The sequence below is a fragment of the Pagrus major genome, chromosome 5 (genome assembly GCF_040436345.1).
Source record: "Pagrus major chromosome 5, Pma_NU_1.0".
NCBI classification, from domain to species: Eukaryota; Metazoa; Chordata; class Actinopteri; order Spariformes; family Sparidae; genus Pagrus; species Pagrus major.
This window is the reverse complement of record NC_133219.1, coordinates 17,978,632-17,992,348: the sequence shown is the minus strand read 5'-3', so window position 1 is coordinate 17,992,348 and position 13,717 is coordinate 17,978,632. Positions and strand designations below refer to the sequence as shown.

The window sequence follows — 13,717 nt, the reverse complement described above, 5'->3', positions numbered from 1 at the left end:
AACTTATGTAAGCTATGACAGTAAATTTAATATTTTCCACTTTCTTTCTCAGGCCACCATCAGGCTGGCTGTCTCTCGATCGGTCTGTTCTTGACCTTGTAGCTCAGACTATTGGAGCAGGGAGTGGGAAGAAGGCAGAGTCTCCAGCCACAGCCACTCACACCCAAAGCACACCTCCACCAAGGTCAACCCAACCAACTGAAGCCAAACTACAGTCTCAGTGGTAAACAAATACTATTGTGTTTCTTCTGTTGTGAAGAATAATCTACACCAATCCATTCCTGTTTCTATACATGAATAAGAATTATAAACAGAACTATTTTGAAAGCAAAGAGCATTTTACAGAATCCAAATTAAAATACCAAAAACGAGCATCAACATTCAAAACATCCACAGCGAGATGTCCTTCCTTTCAGGTCACTTAGAATCACTTTAAATACATCTGGTGAGACCTCCTCCTGAAGATTTATGCAATAGTGTGACTGATTAGAAGCAGAAAGAGCAGCATACTGAAACACTCTTTTGTCCAGTTCAGTATAGACTTAAGGGACAATGAGTAGGAAGAAGTCCTGAGGTGAAGACAATAACTTCCTGTATCTTATAAATATGTCTTATGAATAGGAACATGCCACTGGTTGAGCCTGCGAGTGGACGAGACAGACCATCCATTCAGAATGTCAGAAAATAGTGGAAAATATCCACTGCAGTTTCCTAAAGCCTGAAGTGATTTCTTGCTTGTTTTATTAGACCGACAGTCCAAAACCCAAAGATCTTCAGATAACTTTCACATTAGACAGTGAAAAGCAGCAAATCATCAGAATTGAGAAGCTGCAACTAGGGAATGTTTTGCATTTTTGCTTGAAACATGACTGTCTAGTTACTACTCAATCAATTACCTAAATAATCCTGCTCACCTTTTCTCCATGTCCTCTCTCATCCCCCCAGCGAAGTCCGAGCATTGTGCCACCACATAGCCACAGAGCCCGGCCAGCTGAGCTTCAACAAGGGTGATATCCTGCGGGTCCTGAGCAAGGCCGATCCAGACTGGCTGCTCTGCTCCCTGGGCTGCACGCAGGGCTTGGTTCCCATCATCTACGTTACCCTCAAAGGCATGGAGGAGAGCCAGGATGCTGCTGGACTCGGGCAATGCTGAGCCAAAGCTACCCCGAGAGAAATGAATGCAAGATGAAGACAAACCTCGTTGGAGGCCACATACAGACAAAAACCTGTTTGAAATAACCGAACATTGGGGATGATTCCTGAAAAAAACATTGTAGAAAAAACAAAGATTCTGAAGACGATGTACAGATACATGCAAGGGAAGCATGCAGGCTTGAACACAAACTCACATCCACTTCAAGGGTACATCCAGACAAGTATGCATGCATACATCCAAAAACCAAAAGACCAGACATGAAACAAACCCAAAGACACTCCAACACACGCTTCTCTCTCTGCGTGAAGCTCTGCTACTAGCTTAACTACGTGACAGTCCAGTCTATATATATCATCCATCTCAACTTTCAGAGGGGCTACTCACAGACGGGAAAATTCACAGTATAATATATAACCATGCCTAGCTGCACTTTGCTGTATTGTCTACACATTCACCTAGCTGTGCCACAGTTTGAACACAGTGCTCAGTTATTGCCCTCAGTCAAACGCCGGGGTCAGTTTGATGTCCTGTCGCTTACTTGGTGCCGATTGATCCTTTAAATTCACGTAAAAAAAAAAACATTGAATCTTTTTTTTTTTTTTCCGTAAAATTTAAGGTGGTTGATGTAAAAGCAAAAATTGTTAACTTTTTAATCGGTGTCTGCTGCAGTTGTAGAGGTGTGATTCGGCATATTGTTAAAAGAAGAGTAGAAAACCACACAGGAGTTTGTAAAAGTAGCTGTCCAAGAATGCCCATCTGTACTATTTGATCACCTCTTTATATGGGGAGCAAATTGCCTTTTTTTCTCCTTCATTCCCTCACAAGACCCACCACAGCTGGGATGAATCAGTGGTTGACATTGCTTAAGTGCATGTAACTTTGCCAAAATGTTGACTTTTTCCCCTTCAACCCCCCTCAGTCCCACCTTAATCTCTTGAGGACACACTCAAGTGAGTGGCCACAGCCTGCGCTGTACATATGCATTTTGATCTATTGGTACATACTGTAAATGCTTATATGACTTACACATGTGGTGAGTTCTATTTATTTATCAACCAGTCCAGTTAGCTGAGGGAAGCATCTAAGTGGACGGTTAACAGAAAACAGGGAAGGATGTCTAATGAAAGCAAAGCATGGCTGTGGAGGCCTTGTTGAATGTGTTGGGGATCCAGGCTGAACAAAATCATCGCTAATTTGTTGAATGTGCATTCAGAGAGGGGTAAATGATCTTATCTATGCCTTAAAGCGCTTGAGGAAAAAAGGGAGAATGGCCCTGTTGGACACTTCAAGGCTAGTGACATTATATTTTCTATACGCTGTGATGTGTCTAACTTGCCATTTTCAACAGATTTATGTCTCCAGAGATTCTTGTTGACTTTGAAGAGTATTGTGAAGAAGTAGAGATGATATAGAGGTGATATTTTTTGATGCTTAAAGGGAAACCCCAACACATTTTGTGATGGCGGCTCTGTAGTGGTAGTATGTACTGTACACGCTGCCTGTCACGCCCAGGTGTAAAATGTTGCCTTAGGTTCCACATGAGTTGACAAATAACTAAATTTACGGCTATATACAGTATACCTGCATAGAGTGCATACAGATGCCCAATCCAAATATTAAATATTACACACTATAAAATGGTAAAAATCAATGTACATTTATTAAATAAATGAATGCTTGTGTAGTTTTTGAAAAACTTACATAGGATATAATTTTACCATTAAAATCCTCTTTTTGTTGCATTATTGTACAGTTTATAGAGTCGTTTAATTTCAGAAAAAACAATTTAATACTTAATTTTCATTGAACTGTAAATATATTTAAATCTTTCAATGAGTTATATGTATGGATGTTACTGATTTATTAAGGCATTTTATGTTAAATACAGGAAGCAGGTATAAGCTTTAGTTTCAGCGCTAACACCCACGATGAGCGAGGTAGGGGTCGTTTTCGGTCCTCCAGGCAGTTTGCTGTTCATTGACATCCTGTTCACATGGGACAGACAGAAACGAACACATAGTAGTGATAAAGCCAGAGCAACACGGAGGCTCAGGGGTAAGAGGCAAAGACAGATTTCTATTTGGTGACGTACGAGCTGAAGTGTCGTGATTGAAAAATGCTACACATGAAGGAGATGACATAAAAGAGAGAAAGAAAGAAAGAAAGAAGCCACGCTCCATCTGTCTTTCTTTCTCTCTCCTCTGTTTTTAATCTGCTCTCTCTCTCCCCGGGCTGCCTCCTCCTGCCTGTAAATACCTTCAGCATCAGTGACACTGCTCTTCTCTCTGTGTCCAGGCTATGTGACGTATACGTATGACATTATCAAACTACTATGGATGTGAAATAACAAAGTGCTCATGTGATCACAAACTCCAACGTCTCCCGTGTCTTTTGTCCTTAACGCAGTGTACTGTTGAAGTGTCTCTCCACCCAAAACCTTTTGATGATGAAACACTCTGCCTGCGTAGAAATGAAAGTGACTTTCAAAGGTTTGTAACTGTGTATTACCAGAATATCTGCAGAAAGGTTTCAAAGTAATTCCTAACTTTTGCCAAAATATGGCTCACTACAGTCCTTGTATTTGTCAGACTTGCTCTTGTCTAGGTCACTACTCAAAACCTGACCTGACAAAACACCTCTAACTGGTTTGCTAATGTCTATTCCTTTACTGAGAGTAGGTTAGCAACTGATTTTTCGGCGCATCGTTCGTCCCTTGATTTCTTTTAGAAAAGGAACCCGTTCAGTGTAACTGCAGTCTCATTGCAATATTTGGTTGGACTGACCCCGTTTTGGTCATGAAATAGATGTATCCTTGTGATTTAAAAAAAATTACAATAAATGTACCTTGTACCTTGAGATGATCAGCCCTGTCAATCATTCTGGTAAGAAAAGTCAGCCATTAACCAACTCTCTGAAGTGTGTTCTTTCATTTTCTGGAGGCATTTCTTCGTCAGAAGTTATACCACGTAGATTTGTTGTGTGTTTCTTCATGCATTACAGTCAAGATTGCAAGATTAAGTGCTTAATGACCCTTCCTTCTTTGTTAGGCAAGGCAAATTTATTTTTATAGCACAATTCAGACACAAGGCAACTCAAAGTGCTTTACAGGGACATAAAAATTACATTAAAATACATTAAAACAAGTAGGAAGACATCAAGAAACAAAACATTTAAACAAGTTAAAACATTGGAAAGTAAGCTAAAATAGAATAGGTTTAAGAAATGACAAGACTAGAAAATAAAAGTCACAGTGCAGTCCAAAACCTTGAAATTGCTTCAATGAAATGCTGTGTCAAACAGAAAGGTCTTCAGCCTTGATTTAAAAGAGGTGACAGTTGGAGCGGACCTGCAGTTTTCTGGGAGTTTGTTCCAGATATGTGGTGCGTAATAACTGAACGCTGCTTCTCCATGTTTAGTTTTGACTCTAGGGACTGAAAGCAGACCTGTACCTGACGACCTCAGAGGTTGAAATTCAGGTCTGAGTCCATGATTACCCTTGAGCCACCAGATGGTGCTGATGTGTTAAAAGTTAAGATACATCAGCTGTAAGTTCACTGAATTGCAACATTCAGGCTCTTCTGCACAATCTCAACTTACAGTGCAGACACATGATATCTATTTTATTTCTCCTGAATATATTTCCAGGTAAGCTATGGTGTTTGTCTCTATCCCCTCCGATGACACTCAGGTCAGTCTGAATAGCCTCAAGAGGTCATCTTTGTGTTCAGAGCCTCTTCATGTTGACTCAGACTTATAGGAAATATAAGGTGGCAGAAAATGGAAATACTCATGTTAAGTACACATACCTCAAAATTATACTCAAATACAGTGCTTGAGTAAATATACTCAGTTACATTCCATGACTGCTTGAACCAGCCAGTCTCTGGTTCCTTAGAGCTCCTGTTTCCTCGAAGCATTAATTTTGAGCAATATGACTGACTCAATCTACTGAATGATAGCATTGTATTACCTCAATCAGCAGGAGCAGCAGTCACATACAGTTCTGCATATATTATACTCAATAAAGTGAATTATATCCAATTTCAAAGGCACTTAAGGGTACATTTAAGGAGAAATATGGGCTCCGGAGGTGAAGTTTTAGGTATCAGCTTCCCATTAACAAAAGGCTCTTACAAATGCCAAGATGTGTAATTTAACACCAGCTTAGTCTAAGTGTACATTTGGCTTCCCTCGGGTAAGTTCAGGACTTTAGCATGCAACCAGCTAGCCCAGCTAGCCCATTTCAGTCCAAAGCTCCTTGGTCCCTGAGCTACCAGTCCAAACTGCTAGCTGCACGGCTAGCTGAGCTAACTAGCTAAAGCAGCTACTGCTAACAACAGTAAGCAGATAGGCTGGTGATATGCTGCCTCGAGTATGAGTTCTAATAGATAATAGCTGCATGAAATTGCTGGCAATATGTTTGTGAATCCTTCTTGGATGAAGCAGGACCAGACCTGCTTTGGCTGACACACTATTTTATTGTTTATTGCTTTTGCATCACAGTTCATTATCTGTAATTTACTCATCAAAGTGACGTATGAAATCAGATGACTGAAGACATTCTTCCATGGAGATCCATAAGGTGGGCTGCATTTCCCAACATTCAGTTGGGCACGTCATTCCTGTGTACGAGCTGAGGTATTTGGCAACATGGGGAATTTTCAGTACTCGTCTAGATCGTCTAATTCTGCTATACAGGTGATATACAGACAGCCCTTTAGTGCCACTGAATTATAGGAACCTCCCCACCTTTGTTATATTTCTCTCCTGGTAACTTCCGTTTAATAATTTCCTCTAATTTCCTGGCACTTGCTTCTTTGATTCTTCTTGTGAACTTGAAATGGTTACGGTTAACGGAGATTAGAGGCTCTGCCAAAAACTGTTGAAATGTAATCCTCTGTTTATCCAGGAAGTTTATAGGAGGATTGAGAATTGAATGGGTGACCGACTGTGACTTCCCGATTAAAAGTACAAACATAACCATACAAACACAAATCTAAGCTACTTTAAAACCCATCTTCCGGTTCATAATTTTATTTTGGGTTACTACTACTACTACTACTACTTTAATGCTCAAAAAACACATCTGTTCTCTCATACTGTCCAGTGCTGCAGCACTGTATTCACCCTCTGTCTGAAATGCTCTGTTTCAGCTCTTGTCTCTTTAAAGTCTCCTCTGATTGGTCAGCTCGCATATGTCTGAGCTAGCACTGCAAACGACAACAGAGCAGCCTTGCTAAATACGACGAGGCGTTACAGGAGCAGTGTTTTCTGTGGGAGAGAGCAGCTTCTGTTGGTGCAGACTTTGTCCTTTTTTATCTTTCGAGATCATTTACATGCACAAGAACGTGCAACCCCTGCCTGAAGGAAAGGAAAAACAACGAAAAAGTATAATAGGTCTCCCTTAAGTAAACCATTGAACCCTTCAGTGCCTCCAAATATCAAGTTGATGGGAAATTTAGCAGCCTGTAAATGTGCATTCATCCATGTATTGTTGTCCTCGTCTGTATTTATCTACACGAACACCTAAACAGAGACGTCCAATTAATGTCTCATGTTCTTAAGTTTCTAAAGGTTTTAAGTTACTGTGAAAGTGAGAGTTGTGTTAGGTCACAAAAGATTTATCACTGCGGCCACAAAAGCTCAGACAAACTGGATCTGCTGGCTCATGTATAACATTTTTCTCTCTAAAAGGGCTTTATGTAACAATATGTAGAAATGCGTATGAATTAATCACTTTTTTGGCCCTATGTGAGCAGATCATAACAAGATTTTTTCTTTTTTTCTTTCAGTTGTCTATACGAGCCTGTGGATGATTTGTTTAAATTGTTTAATGCTGCTGGACTGTGGATTTCTTTGTGAAGGACCCTGGTCAGATTTTCCAAAACAGTCCAAAGGGTATAACTGTATGAACGTTCTTGAGTGCCTCTTGTAAGTGTCTCTCTCCGCTCAGCTAAGAGAAAGCAACAGTAGCTAAAGTTTAGAAATGGAGTCCGCTGACATAAACTAACGACTGGTTTTCAGCACAAAAAAAAAGTTCAACAGAGCCCCTTTAAAAAAAGCTAGCATGCAGTTTCATACAAAGTCATTTAACACCAGGCCCTTTAAAAGCTCATTGCAGCATAATATCTGAACACAAGTTCAGTCCAGCTCAGATTAGGCCCAGAGAAGTCAACAGCATTTCTCGATGTTGGTTTGTGGCTTTTGCCTCGCATGATAGAGTCCTAGCGCGTAGATGCAGCGACGAAATGTGTTTGCCGACAAGCGTTCTCGAGCCTGAAGGATCGAAGGTCACAGGCATATGATGGTGGTTTTCGGCCTTGCCCCATATGTGCAGACATTCCTCCATATTCTCTGAATCTTTAAATGATATTACTGATTGCAAACGTTGAAATCCTTAAATTTGTTGCAATTGTGTGTTGAGAAACGTTCTTAAACTGTTGGTCCATTTGCCCACGTGGTGAGCCCCTCCCCATCTCAGCTGGTTTGAGGATGCCCCCTTCATATCCAAGCGCGATACTATCACCTGTTACCACTGAACCTGTTTACCTGTGGAATGTCCCAAATAAGTGTTTTTAGAGCACTCCACAACTTTCCCAGTCTTTTGTCGCCGCCGTCCCAACAAGTTTGAAATGAGTTGCCAGCATCAAATTCAGAATTAGCATATATTTACAACAATCAATGAAGTTTAAAAGAAAGACATTAAATTCTGTTTATTCTTGGTTTGGTTGTCAAAACTCTATCATGGTAGCATGACATGATCTCTAAAACTTTGTCCGTAAACATCATGTTATAACGGAAGCCGACAACGGCCTGGCTTGCAATAATTTGCATCAATGCCGTTATCGATAACAAAGCTTGTATTCTCCTGATAACAGGTTCATTTATCTTGTGTCAAGAAAACAAAAGGCAGATTTCTCAAGATGGGTTAATTTATCTAGGGGAACTGGAAAAGAAACTACCCACATCAGCTGGTGTTTGAATGGTAAAATAAAGTATGATACAAAAGAGTAAAATATAAAATAAGGAGCACAGGATGCGTCTGACATTTTTAGTTTAAATCAGTTACATCAGTCAAGACACCATATGTGTATGCTGGCATGTCACTGCCGATCTCTGACAAACATTGCAGGTAATTAGAGGAAACCACCTTTTGTTATCTAGTGTTAACGGGTTAATTATTTTTTATCTCAAGATAACAAAGCTTGTTTTCACAAAATAATTAACCCGTGATCTTGTCATAACAGCCTTTACAAACCAATTTGGTTTAGCAACTACTTGGCATCTACTCTGTAAATGATTATAGTGTCAACCTGAACAAACCACACCAGCTTTTAAAAGAGTTAAGAGTGTCATCAAAAACGAATGAGAGAAATGATCAGGATGCTAAAAAACAATACTTTATTTTGGAAAATTTCAAATAAATCCATACAACAACAAAAAATGCGCTACCTGAGTTCAGAGTTAGCTTAATGGGCTACATACTCCTACTTTAATTCACATTTTACACTTTGATCATTCTACCCCAATTCTATATCTTCTTAAACAGAAATACCACAAAATATAAAAATCCTTCAAAATATTTAATTTGCATTGCAACGCAACCATGATTTAAAAAAAATAGAAAATAATAACATGAGGAATCATTATTATTATCCTCATAATATTTTTATATATCTCTTTATCGGTAGGATCCACCCCTTCTCCCCCCTGGCTTGAAGTGGTCCACTCTGTTGTCGTCGCTGAGGGGGTCAGCAGCCGCTCTCAGTTTACTCAGGCTTCACTCCAGTGCAGCGTTTGCCCTGCAGACACAAATATTGATCAGAACCATGTCAAACTAAGGCTCCTGCCCCAAGAGGATGAGAGATACATGACATACTGTGCACTTCTGGATGGAACTTTTACAACAAAACTTGCTTGTGAATTGCTTTAAAGTGCAAGACTATAAAAGAATGCTCTATGTGCCCTACAAAATAAGAGCAGATGATCAATAACATAATAGCATTCCATTGCAGTGAGCCATTTTCCTTTGCTTTCAGTCTTTATGCCAGTCTTAAAAGGTCAATGTCAAACTGTGTTTTGCGCTGACAAAACTAAAGTAAGAAGCATTGAAAATCTGTTTTTAAAATGGAAATTTTGAGCAATATCTGTTGGTGCTTTAAAAGAAAGATTTTATCATGGAGTTCAACACAACAAACTAACACCATGCCCTTTTGAAGTGCAGAGCAGCTTATTAGCTAAAGACCAGTTACCTTGTAATTGGTTTCCTTGCAGTGTTTCCTCAGAGAATCCACGTGCTTCATTACGATGAGGACCCACGGTTCACCAGCAGGCACGCAGAGTTTCATGTTATTCCTGGTCACCAAACTGCAAGGACACCAAATCATCCACATCAGGGTGAGAATGTGATGACTTGCACTGATTAGATACATCATCCACTTCACACCACCTAAACTTACACAGTGGCGTCAAGAGTGCAGCCCTGTCCGCTGAACTGTCGACGGTAGTTTGCAGCGAGGCGGTTTGGAATTGTTTGGTTTTTGACCGACAAGCAGCAGTCCATGGGTACCTGCGCCAGAGTCACTGAAAGACAAAGAAGATCAGATCATATTTTTGCTAAATGATGCCTGGAGCATACAACATACTGTATGTGTGCACAGTAAAGTGGAGAAGTCTTGATTCTTCTGCCTGCAAGTACATGTCAGTGTTTTAATCCATTGTTAGCGATTCATAAAGAGGGAAATTATAAATTTCCACGGCCTTCTTTAATGGCTTAGGTATGGTTTCATACCTAAAAGGTGTGATCACTGCAATTATATTAAATTCAATACAAGTCATTACTTGATTCACTCACAGGCAAAGACTTTCTTTTCTTTTCATGCATAAGTTCTTTCATTTATGCAGTTATTGTGCTGTTCTGTGTGTGTGTGTGTGTGTGCAGTGAGAATCGATCACAAAGAACTATTTTTTTTTTCTCGTTGTCATTTAAAAAAAATGCACATGTAGTATTTCATTTAAACTATACAAAAAGATCTTTGAATCTTGACAACATAAAAGCTCTAGCGGTGTTATAAACAGCTAAAAGTACAATATAATGATTATATCCTCAAGGTTTTTCATGGGCTGTGAGCTCAACACCTGCAACTGTGATCCGCAGTGGAAAATTCATGGAGGAAATCTCAGTGGCTCAGAGCCAATTGCTCGAGGTCCGGTTTCACTACTCAGTCCGCTCTGAGTGACAAGTGGGGAATATGCAAACTACTACTAAACACTCCCCCATGCACATTTCTGAGTCATCATTGACATAAATAAAGTTGCATCATTGGATTTTGTCACTTGACTGGGATTTCCACCAATTAACCATTAACTTTCACAGAGTACAAAGTTGGAGCCGAAAGCAGGGGGAATGCCAGCAGCACAGCCTGCTTGAAGTAAACTCACCTCTCCTTTGCACTGATACATAACGTGCAGATGCTGACTTCACTTAAGACCATTAATGTTATGTGTATAAATATTCACTTGATGCAATATTCTAAAGACTCTACTTTACCTATTTGCTCCATATCATCAATCTTTTTCTTAAATTTGTAATTCTACCACTGTAGTGGTCTAATGACAGAGGGTGTCATATGTCACACAGACTACTGATTATAAAGCCCTGTCAGACACAATTGTGATTTTGGACTTGAAGATGCAGCATGCAAACTCGAACAGCTGAATTTTCCAGTCAAGTGAAGGACCACGTGTGTATTTAAGCCTCAAACATAGACCCATTGAAGAATTTCCTCTTTTCCCCGCTCCATTTGTAAACCACTACTTCCTTTTGGATCTGTTCCGAGTGGATTTGCTAAGATAAATTACATCCTGTAATCTCTTTCTGATTTTGCGCTGACTCATTTCACAAGATAAAAAGCATGACTTAGCATCAGTGTCTGATGATGAGACAAGGAGGATGTGTGATAAAATTGTTTTATTTTTAAAAACTCACCCGTGCAGCAGCAGGTGATGAAAAGGATGCAGAAGAAGAGCTTGGCATCACCCCACGGAGCCATGTCTGGTTGCTGAGCTGGTGAGTTGGTCTCTCTGTCTCTCTGGAAGCTGATCAGCTGATGAAGAGCCTGCCCTTTCTTTCAAGCACCTGCAGTGGCAAAGGAAGTGAGGTGACTGTCTGTGTCTGGTCTGGTCCCTTAAATAATGACCACTCACTTTCACTTTCATCCTCCCTCCTCCCCCTCCTCCTCCTTCTCCAAGTCACTCCATAACTTTTTTTTAAAATGTCCCTCCCAATGAAAAACCCCCTCTTCTTGTTTATCATTTATCAGCTCTCATTTCAGTTTTCCCAGCACTTCTTGGACGTGCACGGCTTTTCTAAGGTAACAGGAACAGATTGTCGCACTTTGAGTCAGGCCACCTCCCGGTCACAGGAGCACTTCTCTAATCCTTGAACAAACACCAGTTAGTGATTTAACCTTCAGAGAACCACTTATTTGACGTGCACCTCAATATAGAAACATCATTAAGGCATAATGGATTCTTGCACTGTGTAACTTTTTTTTTATACTTTGGATTGCAGAAAAAAAAACCTTTTACAAGATGACATGACCATGACCTTGTTTTTATGGCCCCAGTGGAGCATTTGGGAATATTTTTGGCTTCTACTTTAAGTAATTCTCCAGATAAAACATATGTCCTCTTTACACTCTGGGAGGTACAACATGTGTCCAGTGCTACATTTCTCATATTGCTCTTTTTTTTCCCTTTTTTTTGGATGTCATATGGAAAAGCTATCACGATCTTAAATATTCAACAGTTGAATCAACCAAAGCAAATAACTCATACATTTCAATAGATGAACATGAAGAAGTTTATGTGTTTCACTGTATACAGAACTAAAGTAAAACTGCGTTGTCAGTTCTCAGGAAAATCTGCGGTTCTCCTTTTTCTAGCTGCCAAAACAATTGAACTCACTGTTTTGATTAGTAGGGTATTACGTAAGCAGAATGCTTGAAAAAAATTTTATGTGGCAACACTTAACCGCAAGAGTTCTTTTGAAACCCAAAACATGGCTCCCTTTAATTAGTGATCTTTGCAATAATAAAACATTCCTTCAAACACTCTTTTACTTGATTAATCTAAAGATTGCAGATGGTTTATGTCACCAAAATGTCAATTTCTCCAGGAAGTGGCTTAGTTTATATTCCAACCTTGTCTCCCATAAATTAGATTTTGACAAATGTGTTTTGCAAAAAACATAATCGAAAGAAAGAAAAAAAACTGCCCTTCACCTGTTGTGTGTATTCTCTTCATTTCTGTGACATTTTCTACAGATACAGACATTAAAACTGCAGTGAAACGCTGGTATGATGTCGATATGACTGTCTACAGGTTGTTTTCAGGTTGCTGAGCTGGTGAGGTCGTCTCTTTGTCTCTCTGCAAGCTGATCAGCTGATGAACAGCTGGTCCCTCCTTTTTGCACCTGCAGTGGCAAAGGAAGTGAGGTGACTGTCTGGGTCACTCACCTGGTCACTCAAATAGTGACCACTTACTTTCACTTTCTCCTTCCCTCCCTCCTCCCCCCCTTTTTTTAAATGTCCCTGCCAATTGGAAAAAAACCCTCTTCTTCTCTGCTCTCATTTCAGTTGCCAGCACTTCTCAGACATGCATGGCTCTTCAAAGATAACGGGAATTGTTTGTCACACTTTGAGTCAGGCCACCTCCCGGTCACAGGACCACTCCTCTAATTCTTGAACAAACACCAGCAGTGAGTGTTTTAACCTTCAGAGAACCACTTATTAACGTGTGCAACTCAATATCGAAACCTCATTAAGGCATAATGGATTCTTGCACTGTTTAACTCAATTTTATACTTTGGATTGGATTATACTTTTTGCTGAGGACCGCGCACGTGCCACTGTAAAAATAAGCAACACTCCTAATCCCTAGATGAAGCGCTGCTGCAGCCTCACTTGGCTCATGCGTGAGAAGCGCGACTTTCGCAGCCAGTGTGGCTGCTCCAACTTGTTGACATGGACGCCGAAATTAAAAGAGACATGCAAGGCCACACACACACACGCAACTCACGCATCCAGTGTGTCCAGCCTGTAACTGTTCAATAGTTTATCAGTTTCACAATACGATACGATATCATACAATATGACATGATATGATACGATACGATATGATAAGATATGTATCGAATGGAAGTCAAGGCAGGGTCGTCATTTTTAACATTATGACACCCAAAACTGGAGATGATGATTGCTTTGTCACTTCCATGATGGTATAAAGATTCAAGATTAAGACACTGCACCCTTGGCAGAGAACATGGCAGGAACTTGTTTATGGAAAGATTTTTTTCATACTCAAGATGACACACAATGAGATCAGATGTTATCAGTGTAAATCTACACCCTCAGGGACTTTTTTTTTTGTCAAGTTGTTTGACCAGAAATAAGTCAGATCAAAACCCTGAGCAAGAACAAACACTTGCATTTTTACACAAGGTGCGTGTACTTCCTTTGTTTATTTATCTTAATGTGGAAGATGAGTGAAACTTTTTCT

General features: G+C 40.0%; 2 protein-coding genes across 3 annotated transcripts in view; one reads left to right on the top strand and one right to left on the bottom strand.

Moving 5' to 3' along the window:
* rusc2 (RUN and SH3 domain containing 2) overlaps window positions 1-2,896 on the top strand; it is a 39,656-nt gene extending 36,760 nt beyond the window's left edge. For both annotated transcript variants that reach the window (XM_073466241.1, XM_073466240.1), the window contains exons 11-12: window positions 53-223; window positions 946-2,896. In XM_073466241.1, the coding sequence (XP_073322342.1) occupies window positions 53-223; window positions 946-1,153 (379 nt within the window). In that variant the 3' untranslated portion in view covers window positions 1,154-2,896. The remainder of the gene's footprint in view (window positions 1-52; window positions 224-945) is intronic.
* Window positions 2,897-8,534: 5,638 nt separating this feature from the next.
* Window positions 8,535-11,314, bottom strand: ccl19a.1 (chemokine (C-C motif) ligand 19a, tandem duplicate 1). The gene is made up of 4 exons (XM_073466309.1): window positions 11,145-11,314; window positions 9,616-9,739; window positions 9,409-9,523; window positions 8,535-8,958 (listed from the first exon to the last, which is right to left on the bottom strand). Exons 1-4 carry the CDS (start codon window positions 11,206-11,208, stop codon window positions 8,926-8,928), a joined length of 336 nt encoding a protein of 111 aa, XP_073322410.1. The 5' UTR covers window positions 11,209-11,314; the 3' UTR covers window positions 8,535-8,925.
* Window positions 11,315-13,717: the final 2,403 nt, after the last annotated feature.

Coding starts and splice junctions, on each gene's coding strand:
- ccl19a.1 (XM_073466309.1), bottom strand. CDS start 11,208: ATGGCTCCGTGGGGTGATGCCAAGCTCTTCTTCTGCATCCTTTTCATC. Junction 9,740..11,144: donor CATCACCTGCTGCTGCACGG/GTGAGTTTTTAA, acceptor TTTGTCTTTCAG/TGACTCTGGCGCAGGTACCC. Junction 8,959..9,408: donor GCAAGGAAACCAATTACAAG/GTAACTGGTCTT, acceptor TTGTGTCTGCAG/GGCAAACGCTGCACTGGAGT.